Source organism: Salvelinus alpinus, chromosome 32 (genome assembly GCF_045679555.1).
Source record: "Salvelinus alpinus chromosome 32, SLU_Salpinus.1, whole genome shotgun sequence".
Classification (NCBI taxonomy): Eukaryota; Metazoa; Chordata; class Actinopteri; order Salmoniformes; family Salmonidae; genus Salvelinus; species Salvelinus alpinus.
Genome location: NC_092117.1, coordinates 27,301,293 through 27,323,480, shown reverse-complemented (window position 1 = coordinate 27,323,480; position 22,188 = coordinate 27,301,293). Strand labels below are relative to the sequence as shown.

General features: G+C 42.6%; 2 protein-coding genes across 4 annotated transcripts in view; one reads left to right on the top strand and one right to left on the bottom strand.

Moving 5' to 3' along the window:
• The window catches only part of LOC139562561 (1-phosphatidylinositol 4,5-bisphosphate phosphodiesterase epsilon-1-like), a 42,362-nt gene extending 34,388 nt beyond the window's left edge, over positions 1-7,974 (top strand). For both annotated transcript variants that reach the window (XM_071380331.1, XM_071380330.1), the window contains exons 23-32: positions 215-499; positions 884-1,047; positions 1,241-1,502; positions 3,033-3,151; positions 3,607-3,735; positions 3,900-4,145; positions 4,467-4,625; positions 5,281-5,502; positions 5,937-6,132; positions 6,875-7,974. In XM_071380331.1, the coding sequence (XP_071236432.1) occupies positions 215-499; positions 884-1,047; positions 1,241-1,502; positions 3,033-3,151; positions 3,607-3,735; positions 3,900-4,145; positions 4,467-4,625; positions 5,281-5,502; positions 5,937-6,131 (1,781 nt within the window). In that variant the 3' untranslated portion in view covers position 6,132; positions 6,875-7,974. The remainder of the gene's footprint in view (positions 1-214; positions 500-883; positions 1,048-1,240; positions 1,503-3,032; positions 3,152-3,606; positions 3,736-3,899; positions 4,146-4,466; positions 4,626-5,280; positions 5,503-5,936; positions 6,133-6,874) is intronic.
• Positions 7,975-8,066: 92 nt separating this feature from the next.
• Positions 8,067-18,529, bottom strand: hif1an (hypoxia inducible factor 1 subunit alpha inhibitor). Of its 2 annotated transcripts, none has more exons than XM_071380333.1 (8): positions 18,086-18,529; positions 15,288-15,538; positions 14,064-14,212; positions 12,868-13,013; positions 12,533-12,639; positions 12,215-12,278; positions 11,812-11,922; positions 8,067-10,750 (listed from the first exon to the last, which is right to left on the bottom strand). In XM_071380333.1, the coding sequence occupies exons 1-8, from the start codon at positions 18,272-18,274 to the stop codon at positions 10,694-10,696; spliced, it is 1,074 nt and encodes a 357-aa protein (XP_071236434.1). In that variant the 5' UTR covers positions 18,275-18,529; the 3' UTR covers positions 8,067-10,693. The 2 variants fall into 2 exon arrangements, with proteins under 2 accessions (XP_071236434.1, XP_071236435.1); XM_071380334.1 differs by lacking the exon at positions 18,086-18,529 and adding an exon at positions 15,960-16,141.
• Between the last annotated feature and the right edge of the window lie 3,659 nt (positions 18,530-22,188).

Sequence of the window (22,188 nt, the reverse complement as noted above, 5' to 3'; positions counted from 1 at the left end):
CTTCCTAGACAGGCTGGACATCTTTTGGATATATTTGAAAGTTAAACCCTTTGCGTTCAGTATGTCTCACACTCACACACACACACACACACACACACACACACACACACACACACACACACACACACACACACACACACACACACACACACACACACACACACATACCCCTTACACACACCCCTCTCATAACCCTTTCCCCCTAAATCTGAAGGAGCAGCATCAGACTGGGAAGAACCACCCACCTCCCCTCTGTACACCTGTAATGCCTCCCTCAGCTCCCTCATCCACACCCCAAAGTGCTACCACGTCTCCTCAGTCAATGAGAACGCCGCCAAACGCCTGTGTCGCCGCTACGCCCAGAAGCTGATCCAACACACCAGCACCCAGCTCCTGCGGACCTACCCAGCAGCCACACGTATCGACTCCACCAACCCCAGTCCCCTACTCTTCTGGCTGCATGGAATACAGCTGGTCGCTCTCAACTACCAGACCGATGGTGAGCTAGACACTAGGAGTCGTCAACTAAGTAAAGTTTGCTTCATTATGCCAAATGTGGGAGAAAGTGGGAAATTCATTTGGCTAGCTTCATATGAGGAACTGATATTTGGCCTATTGCCAGAACGAGTTGGCCCTGTCTGCATTCAGTCAAAAGTACGAAGGGACAAGGGGTTCGGCGAATTCAATATTTCAGAAGTTGATTCAGAGAGGTCATTTGTAATTGGAGCACAACATGCTTCTTGAAAATTACATTGTCTGTCTGAAAGTCTAGTTTTTGGTGCACAAACCTATTTTTGAGTCTCTCCAATAGTTTACATATTTCTCTCTCTCTCTCTCTTTCTCTTTCTCTTTCTCTCTCTCTCTCTCTCTCTCTCTCTGACAGACCTTCCCTTGCAACTGAACGCCGCCATGTTTGAGCCTAACAGGGGTTGTGGGTACGTTCTGAAGCCCCCGGTCCTGTGGGACCACAGCTGCCCACTCTACGGACACTTCTGCCCTCTGGACAGAGACCCAAGGGGGATGAGCCCCGTCCTGTTGTCTCTCACTGTGAGTACATAGCAGAGGTAATGGATTGAATGTATACATGTGTACAACAAGTAGCTAGTGATCCTCAAAGGCAGCAGTGTCAACCGGTTTCCTTTTTCGGTCAGTTCATCTGGTGCAACACATTTTTTCTTGACGTCTTTCTCTATCGGTGTCTCTCGCCTATCCCCCCCTTCTCTCTTTCCATTCCTTCCAGATTATCTCTGGTCAGAATCTATGCCCAGGGACTACAGCAGGCAGTCCATGCATCGAGGTAGACATCCTGGGGATGCAGGCTGATGGGTGTCACTTCCGCACCAAACCCGTCCACCGTAACCCCCTGAACCCCATATGGAACCAGAGCTTCCACCTCCCCCTGCTCATGGCTGACCTGGCCTTCCTACGTTTTACCGTGGTGGAACACAACAGTTCCCAGACCACCGCTCAGAGAATCATATCACTCAGAGCACTCAGGACAGGTAGGCACACACGCACACTACATCATTTCATCTGTGACTTATCTTCCACACACTGACACACACACAAAGAGTGTGTTTTTATTAGAAGACCCAAGCCTGGTATAGCTATAATCATTTCAGATAAAAAGAGACTCATTGTCACATGAGACATTTCAAACATGAACACCTGCTGTGAGTGGGGCTACAATCTTTCCTAACATTAAAGCTAGAATCCTTAGTTCCTACATACATTTTTGGACTTGTAAATAAATGATATATACCCATTGATTCTTGAAGAATATAATAATAAGAGTAATAATATAACTTAGAAATTCCTCATGAGCTTAGTTCAACTGTCGTATCCCATCAGAACCAAAAATATAAGCTTGTTTTAACTCCAATGTTTGTAAACAATGTAAATGCAAAGACTGTATGGCCTCAAAACATGGTTAAAACTATAATGTTGATTTCATGGATGGTCTGTCCTTGCATCCATAGGTTTGTCTATGAATTTGAGAGTGGTTATATTTTCTCCAGGCCCATCCCTCAGCTTTTTACCAAAACAGAGGTGGGGTGAACGCTTTGTTATTGTTTTAATTAAGGACTATAGCTTTAACACTTCTGCTATGCCTCTGAATGAGCACCAAATGGTCACGTTTGGCTCAGTTGGTAGAGCATGGCCCCTGCAACGCTAGGGTTGTAGGTTCGATTCCCACGGGGGACCAGTACAAATGAAAATGTATGCACACACAGTGTAAGTTGCGTCTGCTAAATGAATAAAATGCTAACTGAATGGTCATACTGTATACCAAGGGAATGGCCATGTGCAAACAAATAGGATACATGCAAATGACCTGTACCTATTTGTCTTCACATGCCCATTCAAGGCTTATTACACCTGGATCTTTTTGTCCAGAATAATGTCGTAATGTGAAGGTAGGCTTCAGTCATGAGTATCGTCAGACAGTTTGGGTTTGATGTGCAATAAATGTAACCGACATTTTCTAAATACTGTAACCCTGTTTCAAAACTGAAAATAATTAATTCTATTTTTTTATTTTCTTCTGGGGGTAGGCATGCTGCATTTGAAGGTTCAGTGGTTGTAGAACTATGGCTGCATATCATTTTAATCCATATTTCATACAATAATACATTTGATTTTTAAAGCTACATGCTTCAGCACTCGGCGGTCCCGTTCTGTGAGCTTGTGTGGCCTACCACTTTGTGGCTGAGCCGTTGTTGCTCCTAGATGTTTCCACTTCACAATAACAGCACTTACAGTTGACCGGGGCAGCTCTAGCAGTGCAGAAATTTGACGAACTGACTTGTTGGAGATCAACACAACTTTTTTCAATTTGATTAGCTAATTGAATTCACACAAAATGGGTAAAGTTCTATGCCCATATAAAGTTCAGTTTAAAAGAGACAGCATGGGTAAAACAAAACTAGAAGAAAGGCAGAAAAAGTTGCAATGCTGTCAAATGAGAGCATTATTTTTCCAATACTAAAAGTGGCAATCATTTCAAAACTGTGTGGGGGTGTGTGTGGCAGGATACAGACACGTGCAGCTGAGGAATCAGCACAACGAGGTCCTGCCAGTCTCCAGTCTGTTCATCTACAGCCGTACATCTGAAGACAGCGGAACAGCAGGTTCACGGCCTGCATCATGGGTGAGTCTGTAGTCTATAGTGTGTAGTGAGTGTATAGTGGGTGAGTGTGTAGTCTATAGTGTGTAGTGAGTGTATAGTGAGTGAGTGTGTAGTCTATAGTGTGTAGTGAGTGTATAGTGGGTGAGTCTGTAGTCTATAGTGTGTAGTGAGTGTATAGTGGGTGAGTGTGTAGTCTATAGTGTGTAGTGAGTGTATAGTGGGTGAGTGTGTAGTCTACAGTGTGTAGTGAGTGTATAGTGGGTGAGTGTGTAGTCTATAGTGTGTAGTGAGTGTATAGTGGGTGAGTCTGTAGTCTGTAGTGTGCAGTGAGTGTATATTGGGTGAGTGTGTAGTGCAGGGTTTTCTCCTACTCCTGTCCTTGAGAGCCACAGGGTGTGCAGGATTTTGATTCAGCCGTGCATTAACCACTAAACTCACGCCGTCTGTGTGTCTGTGTGTCTGTGTGTGTCTCCCAGCTCTTCAGCACTGAGAAGCGTAGGGCTGCTGTGCAGTACAGGGTCACCGTCCATGGAGTCCCTGGGCCTGAGCCTTTTACAGTGGTGGGTGTGAGTGAAAGGACCACTGCCAGAGAGCTCCTACACAATGTAAGCATGTCATCTTTCAATTCACCATGTACTGTACCTCGGCATTCTACACATTTGGTGGGGGGTTAAGATCATTTGGATCTTCGAGATTCATTTCAACAGTGCAATTGCAGCAATATAATGCTTCATCTCTATCTTTCTCTCTCTCTATATCTGCCTCCCAGATCCTTCCATCCCTCTCCTCCTCTACTCTAGAATCCCTCTCTGCTTACGTCCTGATGGAAGAGAGGGTGGCATTGCCCCGTGAGAGGGGGGAGGCTCAGGGTGAGGTTCGGGGTGAGAGGGGGGAGGTTCGGAGGCCTCTCCTGCAGAGGACGATCAGGCATGAGGAGGAGATACTCAGGGTTGTCGAGAGCTGGAACCCTGACGAAGGCTACCTGGGCAGAATATGCCTCAAAACGAGAGAAAAGGTCTGGTTGTATTTCAACCTACTCAAAATCACTGTTCCGTTCTCTTATGACCAAATGTATGACTTCCAATTGGTAAAGTCATTGCACAGTTTTTAAATTTTGTTGCTTCAGAGCCTAGAATTCAAATTATATTGGACATTTTATTCTTTGATCTACTCAACTTGTTCAGCTTGTTCAACCCCAAAAACTGCTCTGTTCCTTTCAATGTATGTGTGGAATGCGCCAATTATGCCATTCTTCGCAGATATGAATGAACTGTTGTTGATGTCTCTAATAAAGACTTAACCTTAACCATACCTTTAATATTCACCTTTGTTTCAGCTTGTGAATGACGAGAAGCCAGTTGTAGAGGAGATGGAGGTCAGCTGTGGACTGGAGGACGAATCCTTTCTGGTGGAAGTACATGGAGTGTCTCCTGACCAATCACCAGTGACACTCAGAGCTCCCAGACACATCACAGGCAATGACCTCATCCAACAGGTAAGCATATGGGAGTCAGTCACGGGAGTGGTTACATTTCCCTAACCCCATTACTTACCAAACAAACAAAGTTGCAGGAGCAGGCTGTTATAATTACAGAACGTGGCCTCCCGGGTGGCGCAGTGGTCTAGAGCACTGCATCGCAGTGCTATGCTGCGCCACCAGAGTCTGGGTTCGCGCCCAGGCTCTGTCGCAGCCGGCCGCGACCGGGAGGTCCGTGGGGCGACGCACAATTGGCTTAGCGTCGTCCGGGTTAGGGAGGGTTTGGCCGGTAGGGATATCCTTGTCTCATCGCGCTCCAGCGACTCCTGTGGCGGGCCGGGCGCAGTGCGCGCTAACTGAGGGGGGCGGGTGCACGGTGTTTCCTCCGACACATTGGTGCGGCTGGCTTCCGGGTTGGAGGCGCGCTGTGTTAAGAAGCAGTGCGGCTTGGTTGGGTTGTGCTTCGGAGGACGCATGACTTTCGACCTTCGTCTCTCCCGAGCCCGTACGGGAGTTGTAGCGATGAGACAAGATAGTAATTACTAGCGATTGGATACCACGAAAATTGGGGAGAAAAGGGGATAAAAAAATTTTTTAAAAAAAGTAAAAAAAATAAATAAATAATTACAGAACGTGCCTTTAACCGTGTACCTGATCTCCATTTAACTTGCAGACCCTGAGGAAAGCCAGACAGTCCAGCCTCCTGCTGTCAGCGGGCAACGCCAGTGACTACATTCTGATAGAGGTAGTCAAGGAGCCCCTGGGGCGCAGGTTCCCTGCCAGACCCACCCAGAGGATCCTTCTGGACCAGGAATGTGTATTCCAGGCCCAGGGGAGGTGGAGGGGACAGGGGAAGTTCATCCTCAGACTCAGAGAGCAGGCTCAGGGAAAAGAGGTGAGGATATAGGATGAGGACATTGTGTGTGTGTGTGTGTGTGTGTGTGTGTGTGTGTGTGTGTGTGTGTGTGTGTGTGTGTGTGTGTGTGTGTGTGTGTGTGTGTGTGTGTGTGTGTGTGTGTGTGTGTGTGTGTGTGTGTGTGTGTGTGTGTGTGTGTGTGTGTGTGTGTGTGTGTGTGTGTGTGTGTGTGTGCGTGTGTGTGATACTTCAAGTGTTGTTGATAGCCAAATGTATGAGATTTCCTGCATGGGCCACATTTATTGAATTTGTCAGTAACTGTAAAAATGTTTGTTGTGTTTAAGATGGCAAGACCAACCCAATCAAAAGAACAGTTTGCAAATGTCTCCAAATCTTAACAAATCCCTCTATTTTGTAATGACCAAAATTTCTCTGGAGTAGCTAGCCATAATTGATGGCTTCAATGTTCTCAGACAGCTCAGTGTGAAGACTGTGTCAGACCTGTTCGCGAGGATCGGCGGAAAGGAATATCTTTGGCGAGCGAGTTGAAACGACTGACAGGCCGGAGCCGGGCCGTATGGATCGGGGCTCACGCCTGCTCTGAGGTGGTGCACAGCAAGGATGAGAGGGCAGTGTGCTGTCTGCATCTGAGTGAGACCAGAGAGTGACGTTAGTGGTTCTCCTTCATACCTGTTCTACTACGCACACAGTGTATTCATAGTGAATTATAAGATCTCTATGTCCAACTCATAGAGATAAATAGAGGACTCTAGTGCCCAAAAGCCTGTTTTAGCATGGGCAGCGCCATTGAGGACTTTCAGAATTTTTAAGTAGTCAACTGGGTGGAACTTCCTATGGGTTAAGGAAGGATCACACAATTCCATCCAGGTCATCAGGACGGATCAGCCAATGAATTATACAAACATTCCATAACTGCAGGTGGCAGCATATTGCCAACCTTGGCTTTATACCTGTCCAGACAACACACTTCAGGTGGCAGTATGCACCCCTTTCAGTTTGTTTACCAACTCATAAAGTAGTAGAAGAAGAACATTGACTACTTCAAAATGGAGATGGCGCTGGCTATGGTCTCATAGATGCCATAATGGGACAGATGCGGTGTTGCGCCCTCTATCTAACTCTATGGTCCAACCCTCCCTTGAGTTTCTCTAACTAACTCCATGGTCCAACCAAATCCAAGTCTACTGCATAACTTACAGCTAAACAACCTCACTAGCATCATCATTTGGGGCAGAGAACCAACCATTCAATTTGGAATCTGGGAACCAGACTGAAGTGTAAAAAGTAATATTTTATGTTCTCTGCTATCGATTGTCCAATTGAGAGTATTATTGTATGCTTGTAATATAATGTTTGTGTGTTTATCTCCCTTCACGCACTCTAATTAAAGATATCCAAGATGGGCTGACACTGGGAAGATGTGGAATTGGAGCCATGCAACTCCTGGGTGTCTGATGTGATTTGGACCAGGCAATAAACCTAATCTACGTCTACCTAGAGCTGGAAATGGCACCTTATCAGCATGTGAATTTATTGAAGACTTGCATTAGTTCCCCAAGCAAATGCCTAACGAAAATGGGGAGAATCTCAATTGGATTTCCTTGCCTCCTTTTCGAGGAGGAGGCGAGGAAACCAGGAAATAAATGCACTTGTCATCAGGCAAATTACATTTACAGAGGTGGAATCACATTGTCTGTTAAAAACAGTAGGATAAATACACATGTAGCTAGAGTCCATTCCATTCTCCTTTTTTCTGTCCTTGTGGCATGCAGAAGACCCAGGTTCGAATCCAGTCGGAGATGAAAGACGAACACACTGACTGTAGGACAGACCAGCAGATGGTGATATTGTGCTTTCCGATGGATACATAAGACATCAATCTGGCAAGTTTGAAGTGGCTGGAGGAAATGTGAAGAATCTCAATTTGAGTCGAGGAGATGGAAACAGGAAATAAATGTGCTTGTCATCAGGCAAATTATGTTTAGAGGTGGAATCCCAAAATACATGTTTAAAGTGGTTTAAAAATTCTAGTTGTGCTAGACATTTTATAGATAAAAGGATAAATAAGTAGAGTATCATTTTTAAATGTGTACATGCTTTTCCCCTCTGTGAAAAGAATAGTTGTTTCAAAGGAGGTGTGGCTGATTTCAAAACACTTCCGCGGTAGGATACAGCCGAGCATCCTTCGCCGCAGTTGGCAGTCAAGGAGCCAAACTCCTTCGTTGACCTATTAACAAATTGACACGCTCCTACATATGCCAACCCCTTACTGGATTCCAGGTCACGGAGAGGAATTACTTTTTCCCAATTGAGAATCTCCCATGGTCAGACTCAAATAATCACAGACAATTTCACCCATCATCCCTCTAAACTAATTTCTACATTAACTCCAAATGTATTTTTTTTTAATTCTCTATTTTACATTACTGCTGGTGTACAATACTGCGATATTACTGTCATAGTAGTATATTAAACTTTCCCAGTGCTATAGCTGTATCCTTTGGTCTATTTCCTCACAATGAATCTCTACAATAACAGACTTGAATTTGACACCAAACCGCTGTGATGACTGAAACAAGGACTTGATCAAAAAAGTTTCAGATTTTATTACAAAGCCACTAGCACAACAATAGAACTCTTGTTCAGCAGTCAATTTGAAATCAGTGCAAATTACATACAGCAGACAAACTCAAATCATACAAGTGCAGGAACCCAGAAAATTGTTTTGTATTTGTAAAATAAAAAAAACACAGCAAAGAGTTGATTTAACCATGTTCAGGTTTTGCATTTAAAGCTACATAATGCAAAAATTAAATAAAAATATCATTGTTCTGGCTGTTTCTTGAGCCATGTCATAACCAAGCTAGGCACACAGGTGGGAGAAACAAATACACAGAAGAGAGCAATTTAACCTCAGACTTAACTGCCAAATAATAATTCATTGAAGAACTAGTCTATTCATCAACAATATTGATATAATATCAACAATCAAGCATACACTCCCTTGACATTAACATTCTTAGAATATTAGCCTAAATATAAACAATACGATATGAACATTCCACTTGATGGACTTTAACATTCTTAGAATATTAGCCTAAATATAAACAATAAGATATGAACATTCCGCTTGATGGATTCCATATTTGTTTTTGGAAAGCCAGAGGAGTACAATACATGCTGTTGGGAAAATGCTAATAATTATAATACACATGGCTAGAACATAGAAACTCCCCTAGAAATATTTTGTCAGTCACTGAAGGTGTAGGAATTGAACATGCAGCATTAGTATATTAGCCTAGTAGTTAAATCAGACGGAATGCTGCGTTCACCATTCACACAGCCGTGGTCAGTCTGGTTTAACTAGGCTAATCGCTTTAATAACAAATGAATATGATGCAGCTTAAAATCAAGTCAAACCAATGTCACACCAGGGCCTCCATACATACAACTTTCTGAACATCGTTTACATTAAGTAAACTAAAATTCCAACTCCACATTTTCCTCACAGAAAATCATTGAGGAAAATTGAAATGACAGTTGTCTTCCTGAATTGACCAAATTGAAATAGCCCCAACCCAGGTAAGGACACACCTGGTTTGGTACACAGCACTAGGACTGCCAATATGTGCTTTAAATAAGTCCTGTGCTCTAAACTGCACCTGTTGAAGTGAAGTGTTCACTAGAAACACTTGACAATGGCACAATAACAACCGGAATTCAACTGAACTCTACACACTCTGACATCCTTCCGAAAAGAATTGAGAAAAAACAGCAACAGTAGGGGAAGTGTAAGATTGGAGAGGCACACACGCATGCAAACCATCCACTAGGTACAGTCTTGGTACGAGTACTAAGAAATACTGTTGTAATAACTACAAGTAGAATATATTTGACATTATATTGAATTTAAATGAATATAGGGTTAGCGTATTGTGTGACTGTTACCGGAGCAAAACAGAACTGTTTTATAGAACAGTGTTTCCCAAACTCGGTCCTGGGTGAACGTTTCATTTTTTGTCCTAGCACTACACAGCTGATTCAAATAACCAACTCTTCATCAAGCTTTAATTATTTGAATCAGCTGTGTAGAGCCAGGGCAGAACCCAAAACGTGTACCCAGGGGGGGCCCCAGGACTGAGTTTGGGAAACCTGTTTTAGGATGCATTTGAGTAGCAAAACTGGTGAGATGTCTTCAATCATTCCACTGGAAGCATGCTGGGTGCAATCTATTCTTCTATTTTACTGTCCAGCTGAAATTGAAATTAGTTTAAATACTTTTAAGCCCATCCTCATTAACTTAATTGTAATCATAACAGATTTACAACAAAAAAAATAACACACCAACAGAAAATCAGTTATGCCTGAATGTACACAAAACACACCATCAAAGAAAAGGTATGTCGGCTATAACATAGAAATGTTCAGCAATCATACAGAAACAAAAATCAGCTTACTGACCTAGTCAACAGAACAAGAATATGACTCATCTCTTTCAGGGTTCATGTGTCGCAAATTAATTGAGAAGTTTGTCAGAAAATAAGTAGGCCTACTTTAGTTACTACACAACTATTCCCTATTTAATATTCAAGCTGCAGGTGTGTTGCTATGGTTACAAACAGTAATGACAGGGGAACGGTTAAATAGACGAAGGGAGTATCTTGTTGGTTATGACTAACAACCACCCAACACACACACCTGTTTACTGTTCAATGTACAAATTGCCCCCAACTACAGATCTAGGATCAGATTTTCCCAACCCCAATCATATTGGGTGTGATGATAAAATGTCCAATATCTGACCCTGCATCAGTGGTTAATTATGGGCAACTTCCACTTTGAGGGTGTTTGGGGTTTATTCTTTGACATCTACAGCGGTTGCCTATCACTCCACTCCCTCAAAAATACCACAACTCTACATTGTGTAGTTTACACAGTTCATCCCTCTCTGACAGCACACTGCATGTGGGTCTCCATGGCTGGTCCGTTGTCCACTATTGTCTTCCCACTGGTGGCTGAAGTTGTGATGATTATGGCTCCCAGACAATCAAAACAGTCAAATTGGCTGATTGGCCAAGTCACTGCTAGCTTAACAGTCCGAATGCACAAACACGTGTCTGCACACACATGCTCACCTACAAACACACAATCAGGCCTGGGCACACTCACTCACACAACTACACACACAGACAGTTCTGAGGCAGTACCTCTAGCTGAATCCCTGGTCATATCGGCCTTTAATCATCATGTTCAATAAAGGGCCAACCTACAGAACAGAAAGCACATTGATGCATTAAAATACAATCGCACTAAAACAAGTCCATTGTTGAAAACCTATTAGGGCCTACTACTAGGTGAGATACTATAGCTATAGCTTTGTTTCACTGAGTGTCCTGTCCTCTAGTCTTTGTGCTGTACCACACATCCCCCTTCTTCCATTCACTCTGTGCTAAATCAGGTAGACCATAAATATTCACAGTAATTGGGTTGCTATCAGGGTCAGCGTTCCGGAGCCGTAAGGATTCCGGGCATGGCAAGCTTTCTGCACTATTCCTACAGGACCAACTAAATACGGAGCCGCCAAATGGAATGTCATTCATCTGATGTCATGTTCTAGTTATGGAACCAGCCAGAATCTTCATCTCAATGTAATCTCATTGGGATCTCAGAGCTGTGAAATGTCATTTGATGTTCTAGAAATGATGTGATTTAGTCATGTTCTAGAACTAGTGAGTCTATGGGATCTTTGGCAGCCTGGTACAGATGTTTGTTCTTGGGTTTAGCCAACTCTGACTATGGCTGTCATGCCCAGGTATGACATTATGGCTGTCATGCCCAGATATGACATTATGGCTGTCATGCCCAGATATGACATTATGGCTGTCATGCCCAGATATGACATTATGGCTGTCATGCCCAGATATGACATTATGGCTGTCATGCCCAGATATGACATTATGGCTGTCATGCCCAGATATGACATTATGGCTATCATGCCCAGATATGACATTATGGCTGTCATGCCCAGATATGACATTATGGCTGTCATGCCCAGATATGACATTATGGCTGTCATGCCCAGATATGACATTATGGCTGTCATGACAGATATGCCTAAAGTAGCCAGTGCATAAAAAAATACCTTTCTACAACAGGTTGGTCAAAACAAGCATTGTGATGGGTGGGCTTTGCCTCGTACCTACGACCGCAGCACGGCCGGCTAAAAAAGTCCAAACCCATGGCCTTTCATGTACAATTGCTTTAACATACCAGACCTCCCATAAATAAATCCCATCAAAATATTCCTCATCTGTCCAGTTTCAGTACCTCGTGTGGGTCTCCCAGTGCCTCCCCCAGCATCTTCTCTATGTTTCTCATGATGGCCACCTTCTGATGAGCTCTCAGTGGGTACTCGATCCTCTTGGGCGTGGGCGCACCCTGAGGGAATAACAGATCATTTAGTGAGGACAGAAATATAACATGTCCTCTAATACTATTTCTATGAGTAAGGGATGTATCAAGGTGATCCAAGCTAATTAAAAATTATTAGTGAAGAGAGCACAGTGAGAAATCTATCTTTCAAAGCAAAGATATTCAATTCATTTCACCAATATTTTGACCGTAATAGTGCCTTCTTTAGGGTGCCACAAAATTAGTTGACATGAATGTAGTAAAGATGATACTGATATGGTGATACATTTTGGCATATATCAGTGAGCACATACAGTACCTTGTACCAGAAGTTGACAGTGATGGTCACTCCACCACTCAACAGGGACTCAATGTGGTGCCACCTGAATTAGCCATGAAACGAAAACAGAGCAGACTTATCAGATCATTTACAATGTCACCAACAGGTCAAACTGACCATTCTGGTTCCACAATGCCACAGTGTTGACATTTCAGCGACAGAATCCTCAGTGAGAAAACAGCATCAAAATCAGTCTATTTTCAGACTCGGTACAGAATGACTCTTACCAATACACACTGTACATGGGATCCCACCACACACATAATACTAGGTAGAACAGTGTAAAGCAGCTCCTACCAGTACATGGGGATGTAGAGAACATCTCCCGGGCCCACCACAGTCTCATAGCCCGACACATTCTTGAAGTTGGGAAACCTCTCATAGTCAGGGTTCTCAAAGTCAACCTACAAATGGCAAAAGCAAACTTGCTGTTAGTAAGATTAATTAAAAACAAACAGAAACAGTTGAGAAACAGAAAATCCACTGCATATCAAATCAAACACCGGTTTCTAAAGGGACCACAATGGAAATACGTTTTCCTTGATGTGTTATCCTCTAAGATTGCATTGCATCCACGTCTGGTTGATTGTTTAAAAATTGTCAAATAAATGACATCAGAAAGTAGGCTTTACCTGGCTCTGTCTGTCACAGGGGTGGTGAACAGGGAAGGGGTAGAGACACTCAAACTGGTCGGGAGGGAACAGGATGCACCTCTTGTAACCTTTGATTTGTGCAAAGAAGTTCTGCTGCTCGTCGTAATGGGCTGGCGTCACATTGCCTACAAACATTGAGCAGATCACAGGATTACCTGTCTGTCTCTGGAGAAGCAATGCCCTTAAACTAATTTCAGCTGAAATTAAGGTGAGTGGATTTCTTTCTTAATGCCCTTTCCACAAGGCCTTTTACTGCACATTGAGACAGGGTAGTTCACTCTTTCCATCAGCGATATGTGGCACCCACATTGTAGATATACTGTATACAATTTCCTTGTCTAATAGGACTAGGGAAATCACCTGCTAGCCATGGTCCCCATGCTTAAAAGCACCAGGGTCCCTTCCTTACCAGGGTTCTCCCCAAAGAATGTAAAAGTGGCACTGATTTTGTACCTTTAAAAAAGCAACTATTTACCCTCCATGCCTATAGGCCAAGGCTAGGTCTCTTACCCTCCATGCCTATAGGCCAGGGCTAGGTATCTTACCCTCCATGCCTATAGGCCAAGGCTAGGTCTCTTACCCTCCATGCCTATAGGCCAAGGCTAGGTCTCTTACCCTCCATGCCTATAGGCCAAGGCTAGGTCTCTTACCCTCCATGCCTATAGGCCAAGGCTAGGTCTCTTACCCTCCATGCCTATAGGTCAGGCCTAGGTCTCTTACCCTCCATGCCTATAGGCCAAGGCTAGGTCTCTTACCCTCCATGCCTATAGGCCAAGGCTAGGTCTCTTACCCTCCATGCCTATAGGTCAGGGCTAGGTCTCTTACCCTCCATGCCTATAGGCCAAGGCTAGGTCTCTTACCCTCCATGCCTATAGGTCAGGGCTAGGTCTCTTACCCTCCATGTCTATAGGCCAAGGCTAGGTCTCTTACCCTCCATGCCTATAGGCCAAGGCTAGGTCTCTTACCCTCCATGCCTATAGGCCAAGGCTAGGTCTCTTACCCTCCATGCCTATAGGCCAGGGCTAGGTCTCTTACCCTCCATGACTATAGGCCAGGGCTAGGTCTCTTACCCTCCATGCCTATAGGCCAGGGCTAGGTCTCTTACCCTCCATGCCTATAGGCCAGGGCTAGGTCGCTTACCCTCCATGCCTATAGGCCAGGGCTAGGTCGCTTACCCTCCATGCCTATGAGCAGCAGGTTGGAGGTGAGCTGTCCCCAGTTTCTCTTGCTCTGCTGCTTGGTGATCCAGTTCCAGTTGAAACCCAGGAAGTCCACCACGATCTTCCTGCCCACTGTGTCGTTCAGTGTCTGCTGCAGGTACACCCTGGGAGGATGAACAGAATAGAATTAGACCATCTGATGAGACAGAAATGGATATTCTGCTTTGCACATATTTTGGAAGGAGCACAGCCACAGAGGGAGCTGCAGTACAGTGATCCTGGAGCTAGTTGAAGCAGAATGTGGATAGAGACACAAAGGATAAGACTGTCCTGCATGGCACTCTGTCATTAACACAGTCCAAAGAAGGGGTAATGCTGTAACTGTAGAGTCAACTACTGATAAAAGCAAAAGGGTTGGAACTGTAGTGAATATTCTGCTGTAAGCCCAGTGGTTAACACAGATATACAGAGGAATTAAGAGAAATGCAATTGAATAGGGACAGTTGAAATGCAATGCAATTCCACAGAGTTTGCACTTATCAGGAGTCAAGTGTACTCAGCAAGTGTACATGCATCCGGAAATGAAAGCTTGTCTTGCCAATATAAAATGTTCAACTCGGCTCAGAAGAAAGCATTCCTTGCCGAACCACAAAGAATGATTTCAATTAGAAAACAGTAATGCCATGCAACAAACCACCACTATATAATGTGACAGAAAACGTAATTTAACTGATCAAATCTACAGTACATGGACACAAGCAGCAAGCATTAGTTCTAAGGAAGGGGCTCAGTGCAGTAAGTGATATGTGTGTGCGTGTGTCTCTCTCTCTCCCAGGCCAAGCAACTCAGTCAGGTGAGAGTGGTACAAAGTGTTCCCAAGATGCCTTATAAATGCTTAGTCATTCTCGACAGCTAGCTATTTCAGTTCCTGCATTAGATTTAATTTGACTCACTCAACATTTTACTTTCGTCTAAAGAGCAATGCCCAGCACTCCTGCAACGCAAACACCTAGACTGGATAGCATTTAATCTGATTCTGTCCATATTATACATATTTTGTGACTCAAATAAGATAAGTTGTATATTATTTTCACTCATATTAAGCACTGATAAAATGTCTAATATTTTCATCAACTGTCCCTAAGGACCTAACTCTACTGCAGCAGGTCAGCAGATCAAACAGCAGATCATCGTCCCTTGGATGATGATTTAATATATCCATTTACACAAAAACATTACCTCTCCTCTCCTCCCTCTTCCTGCGTTTTATGCATTTTCTCCACAAAATCCGAGAATTTCATGTCTATCCGTCGAGACTTGGGTACAAAGTTCTCAAAGTTGGCCATTTTCTTCTCGTCATAGTAGAGGAATTTGTGGTTTTCTGCGATGTACACAGAGAAGTCCCCGTTTCCAATGTTCTCCTGCAGGTACGGGATGTCCCACTGGAGAGCCGGATACACTAGATTGGTGTCTGTTAAAACCACCGGTTCCTGGAAACCCCCCCCAAAAGGAGGATTTGTTAGATTAGAAAAAGACGGCATATACTCTGATATTTTTATTCCTTATAATATAGGACTGAAGCAAGCAACAATTTTGATTAAATTATACAAAAAGTATTCAACTTTTTTACATAATTGGTTAACATGTTGTGCTAATAGTGATAGGCCTAACGTTATATGCATTAAATATCATTATAAACTGGGTGGTTCGAGCCCTGAATGCTGATTGGCTGACAGCCGTGGTATACCAGACCATAAAATATCAATATACATCTAATCAGTTTTCCTTTGACGCATTGAATAGTTAGGCTATAGTCAGACCAAATTAAATGCATGGGGAATTCATCAATATTTAATAGCTTTTAATACATTACACATATGATCCTTAGGCACGTAGCAAAGAAAGGCACACCTGTCTCTGGCGAATAGGAAGAGCCTGCATTAGCCATGTGTATCAACAACACTGCGGTTCGCTGGCAAGCAGAGCGATTGATGGTCCCATTGGACACAAGTGGCAAGTGCTACGTGACTACTGGAACGTAGGCTGTGTAGCACATGCGCGCTGTGCCGCTGCACTGTATTTCATTAGCGAAGCCCGTACAGCAAGACCGCAAGCAGGGCGGAAGCAAGAGGCAAAATATACTGAATGAATTATGAATAGGATACGGAAGCTCCATTTCAACAGACTATGTTGTTTGACTTTTAACTTGGGTCAATAAGACGCTATTCAACTAATTTCATGTCAACAGCAAATTGTTGGTCTACTCTATTCGGTACTCTACTGTTCATCGCGCGGGTACTCTACTGTTCATCGCGCGGTAAATCTGAATTATTCAGCTCATTCACCTCCTAGTCAACATTGATGTGTCTGGTCAAAACTCAATCCCTCCTCTCCCCCATCCTCCTCATCTCTTTCCCTCTCTGGGAGTTCACCACAGGTCATAATTGTGGAAACACAACCATTCTATGCCCGCCCCGTTTGAATCACGCAGTCAACTGCTCCTATAAAAATAGCTGAATAAAGACCAAGGAATAAAACCTGTGATTTGCATGCAGAAAAGGTTTACTTTGCAGATGGATCACGCAGCACACAACACAGTTATGCCTGCCATGCACAATACCTAGCCTCGTGTATGGGACATATACCTGATATTCACTACAGTTCACTTATGTCAACAGTTACAGAGTTATACTGTAATAGCCTAGATATCCCATATGCATCAATAGTACCATACCTGGTGCCAGCATGCCACATACTAACAGCCAGCATTGATCTTCCAGGCTGTAGCCTAATCTCTGGCATTGTATAATCATATTTCAAAGAAAGGCACATCAATGGATGTGAAAGACAGTCATATGAGAAATAATGATTTATTTAGTGGTACGTGCATTTCAGTGTTATAACAGGGTGTGACTGTTGCATTACTCTGATGTAGGCCAAGTTAGAGATCAACCAGTCGATATCATTTCATGGGAATCAACATCATATCAGATGTAGTAAATGCAGACTGACTTTTGGAGAGAAGCATTCAAGTGGAGGCATGACATGTTTTCTTATTGAACATAAAGCAAAGGAGGTGGCACGTGTATACTGAGAGGACCTTGCTAACAAGGGGTCCAGATTACCTGGTTTACAAATAGTATCAGACAGGAGAAGAAAAAAAATCTGCTTCATAGGCTACCTATAAGAAAATAAGATAGTCTATGGTAGGCCAGATGTGTGTTACCAGCAAACTGATTATCTGCACTGCAGAGTGCCATGCCATGCAGACTTGTCAAGTCCAGTGTTCTTTGGCCTTGGTTATGGGGACCAAGGGGTTGTAACCTAGGCTACAGCCAAGCTTGTGTTCCAATCCAGTGTCAAAAACACCTGTTTCACCTAATCAACAAGCCCTGCCATGATAAATTGGAACTGCACACCCTACGAAGGACCCCAGGACCAGGTTGGAAGAACACTGGACTTGTCCACTATCACCCAGACCAAGTAGGTTATCTCTTGCATGAGATTTGATTCATGCAGAACAAGCCTGGATAAAACAGGTGAAATTGAAAAAATAGAACCACTGTCAAAATCGTGTTCGCTGGCTTGCCAGGCAACTGATTCAGTTGAGAGAACATTGGCTATCTTACTAACAACATACAGGATACAAGCAAGTGGTGTGTGCAAGACAAAATACTTGTTGATTAACGTTATTTGACAAAGTAGCAGCTAGCCATATAGCTATCGTTAGCTAGTTATTTTTGTTTCTCACCAAATACCTCGTACCCCTGGCCTGCACATTGAGCTGGTACTGGTACTGTATATTATAGCTCCATTCTTGTATATTTTATTCCTCGTGTTACTATTTTTAATTGTTCGTATTGTTTTTTAACTGCATCGTTGGGAAGGGCTAGTAAGCAAGCATTTCACGGTAAAGTATACACCCGTTGTATTAGGCGCATTTGACAAATACAATTGGGTTACTTAATTTGAGCTATCTGTCAGACTTGAACAAAAACATGACAGCAAATGAATTGTCATGTCAACTGTCACTTTACCTCGTTGTTTATGAGCATCTCAGCTCTAGGATCCGTGTGAGAGAGTCTGGGTATCGGTCTGGTCTGGAAAGGATACTTTCGAAGTTGAGTGTCGTTCCAGATAGGGCTGTGGACCTCCGGCTCCGAGAATGATGCGGCACCGCCTTCGCTCGCCGTCGGATCATTCTCGACCACTGTTGCCGCTGCCATGCCCGTGTACCGAACCCAAGCCAAGATTGCCCCTCGCTCGCTGTCAAAAGATGTTCTCTTGACTCGAGATACTGACACCTCTTCTTTAGGACTTATGCTACGTGTTTGCTCACAACATTGCCATGCATAAATTGTCTGTTTCTTTCCCGATGCAATACATTAAACACCGAATCTACAAGCTTCCAAAGCTCAGTGGTTGCTAGCACCAGCCAAATGTGTAAACAGCCGTGACCACTGAGGTATAATAAGAACGGCAGTGACAGGCAAAAAAACAAACGACGAAAATGTATTTGGAAGGGAAATACCAAGCGAGCTGTAGTACCCAGAATGAGAGTACAGCGACATCTAGTGTATTGAATGACTAACTGCTATAGAGCAACTTCGCACACATCCATCAGATGGCGTCAGAGTATTTAAAAAAAAATATATATATATTGTTATTATTATTGTATATATATAGATTTTTTTATATAGATTTTTTAATATTCATAATACAAAAATCAACTTACATTGGTACATCAAACATGTCTAGCAAACCAAACACAGGTATTAACAATACTCAAACATACCAAAAATATCAATAAAAATAAAATTATACAAAAAATAAACAATTTAAGTGCAATTATATTCACTCTGAAAAGATCTTATAATGATTCATGAAGATGTTATTCTTGTTGTTATTCACTAGGGTTAATTTTTTAATAAGATAATTAAATTCAATCAGAAAAATGTGTAATTTTGGTAGATGGCGTCAGAGTACTGCTATTTGATTAGAACGAAAACGGTCAGAAAAATAGATCTTGCTCAGGTTTCTGACATCACAGTGTATACTAACAATTCTGAATTACACTCACTTGAAATCTTGAAATGAGAGACACCCATAGAATATAGGATTCCGAGTTGAAATTCGGTGCAAAGAACATACATTTTATGTATCTTTGCTCATCTCTCTGTATGTGTGTGTGTGTGTGCAGGGTTTGATGGATTACATTAAAAATGTAATCAGTTACTGATTACAGATTACGTGACAATAAAAGTCATTAGTAACATAATTCATTGGATTACTCGAAATGTGTAATTTAAAGATTACTTTTGGATTACTTCCTTGGTTTGTCAGCATCTCTGCCTCCTCAGTTTATGCTGTACACCAATCAGTCCCCTCTCTAAAGAGCAATCAAATTATATCGTATGTCATCCCAGTGCTTTGGAAGTGAACAGGGGGATGCTATATAATGAAAAATGTCCTTTCGACACAAAGATCCTGATGAAATGTGCGATGATTGAGGTCTCAGTAAATGCGGGTCTTAAGTTTTGGTTACAAAATGGTTCTGTCGAAAGCAAATTTGGCATCAGATTTCAAATAGATTAGAACAGAATTTCTACTAAAAGGTGACTTCCAAGATGTCTGGCTTACTCAGCACAGCACAGCACAACTATTTTATTATGTTTTAGGCAAACACTTCTAGCACACATCCCGATTAGATTGAGTAATCAAATATGTAATCAGTTGTTGACGGTAACTTTACATTGCATTCGGAAAGTATTCAGACCCCTTGACTTTTTCCACATTTTGTTACATTACAGCCTTATTCTAAAATGGATTAAAATACAAATTCTCCTCATTAATCTACACAATAGCAAATCATGAGAAATAGAAAACACATTTTTAGATTTTTTTGCAAATGTATTTAAGATGAAAAACAGAAATACATTATTTACATAAGTATTCAGACCCTTTGCTATGAGACTCTAAATTGAGCTCAGGTGCATCCTGCTTCCATTGATCAACTTTGAGATGTTTCTACAACTTAATTGGAGTCCACCTGTGGTAAATTCAATTTATTGGACATGATTTGGAAAGGCACACACCTGTCTATTTAACTATGTAAGGTCCCACACTTGACAGTGCATGTCAGAGAGAAAAAACCAAGCCATGAGGTAGAAGGAATTGTCTGTAGAGCTCCGAGACAGGATTGTGTTGAGGCACAGATGTGGGGAAGGGTACCAAAACATTTCTGCAGCATTGAAGGTACCCAAGAACACAGTGGCCTCCATCATTCTTAAATGGAAGAAGTTTGGAACCACCAAGACTCTTCCTAGAGCTGGCCACCCGGCCAAACTGAACAATCAGGGGAGAATGGCCTTGGTCATGGAGGTGACCAAGAACCCGATGGTCACTCTGACAGAGCTCTAGAGTTCCTCTGGGGAGATGGGAGAACCTTCCAGGAGGACAACCATCTCTGCAGCACTCCACCAATCATGCCTTTATGGTACAGTGGCCAGACAGAAGCCACTCCTCAGTAAAAGGCACATGACAGCCCGCTTGGGGTTTGCCTAAATGCACCTAAAGGACTCTCAGACCATGAAAAACAAGATTATCTGGTCTGATGAAACCAAGATTGAACTCTATGGCCTGAATGCCAAGTGTCACGTCTGGAGGAAACCTGGCACCCTCCCTACGGTGAAGCATGGTGGTGGCAGCATCATGCTGTGGGGATGTTTTTCAGCTGCAGTGACTGGAGACTAGTCAGGATCAAGGGAAAGATGAACGGAGCAAAGTATAGGGAGATCCTTGATGAAAACCTGCTCCAGAGGTTCACCTTCCAACAGTACAACAACTCTAAGCACACAGCCAAGACAACACAGGAGTGGCTTCTGGACAAGTCTCTGAATGTCCTTGAGTGGCCCAGCCAGAGCCCGGACTTGAACCTGATCGAACATCTCTGGAGAGACTTGAAAATAGCTGTGCAGCAACGCTCCCCATCAAACCTGACAGAGCTTGAGAAGATCTGCAAAGAAAAATGGGAGAAACTCCCCAAATACAGGTGTGCCAAGCTTGTAGCATCATACCCAAGAAGACTCAAGGGTGTAGTCACTGCCAAAGGTGCGTCAACAAAGTACTGAGTAAAGTGTCTGAATACTTATGTAAAACGTCATATTTCAGTTTTTTATTTTTAATACATTTGCGAAAATGTCTAAAAACCTGTTTTTGTTTTGTCATTATGGGGTATTGTGTGTAGATTGATGAGAAGAAAAACAATGTAATCCATTTTAGAATAAGGCTGTAACGTAACAAAATCTGGAGAAAGTCAAGGGGTCTGAATGCTTTTCGAATGCACTGTATTAATGTAACTGTAATCTGATTACACATTTTTTCAAAAGGAATCTGGGATGATTACAGTTACTTTATTTTTGTAATATGATTTTTATTATTAATACCTTTACATGTGATAAGTTACTAACCAACCCTGTGTGTGTGTGTATACTGTATATGTGTGTACGCACGTGCATGTGTGACATCTGAACAGGAGTGCGTGTCTGCGTGAGTCTGTCCATGCATTTGTCCGCATGTGTGTTAGGTGGAGGGGATAGACAAATACTTTTGAAATGGTCTGTCAATATTTAAACATTGGTTACAGTACCCTCTTACTTTATTGACCCCTGGGTAAACTCTACGGTCACACTTTGAAGATAGCATTCTATTCGTATTGCACACCATTGACTTTGCTCAGTCGTCTGACCAGCTGATCAAGGCTATGTTTCTTCACTTTGTCTGTGTAACTTTGGCCAGTTTCTGTACCTTTTGTACCAACCACCTTAAAGGCCCACTCTTTTATATTTAGGAATTGAGGAGGGGGCCTTTAATAATTATTTTGCCATAAATACCACGTGATATTTTGTACTGTAAAACTTCCAGTTTCAAGTTTCAAAGTGTATTCGCCACATGCACAGGATACAACAGGTGTAAAACATTACAGTGAAATTCTTACCTTGAGAGCTCTTTCCAACATGGCAGTCATAATAATAATATAGATAATAATAGAAAATAGAATAAAAAATAAAAGTCTGAATAAAAATCACACAAGAACTACAATGAGAGTTAAAGAAACAAGAATGCAAGTATTGTACATACA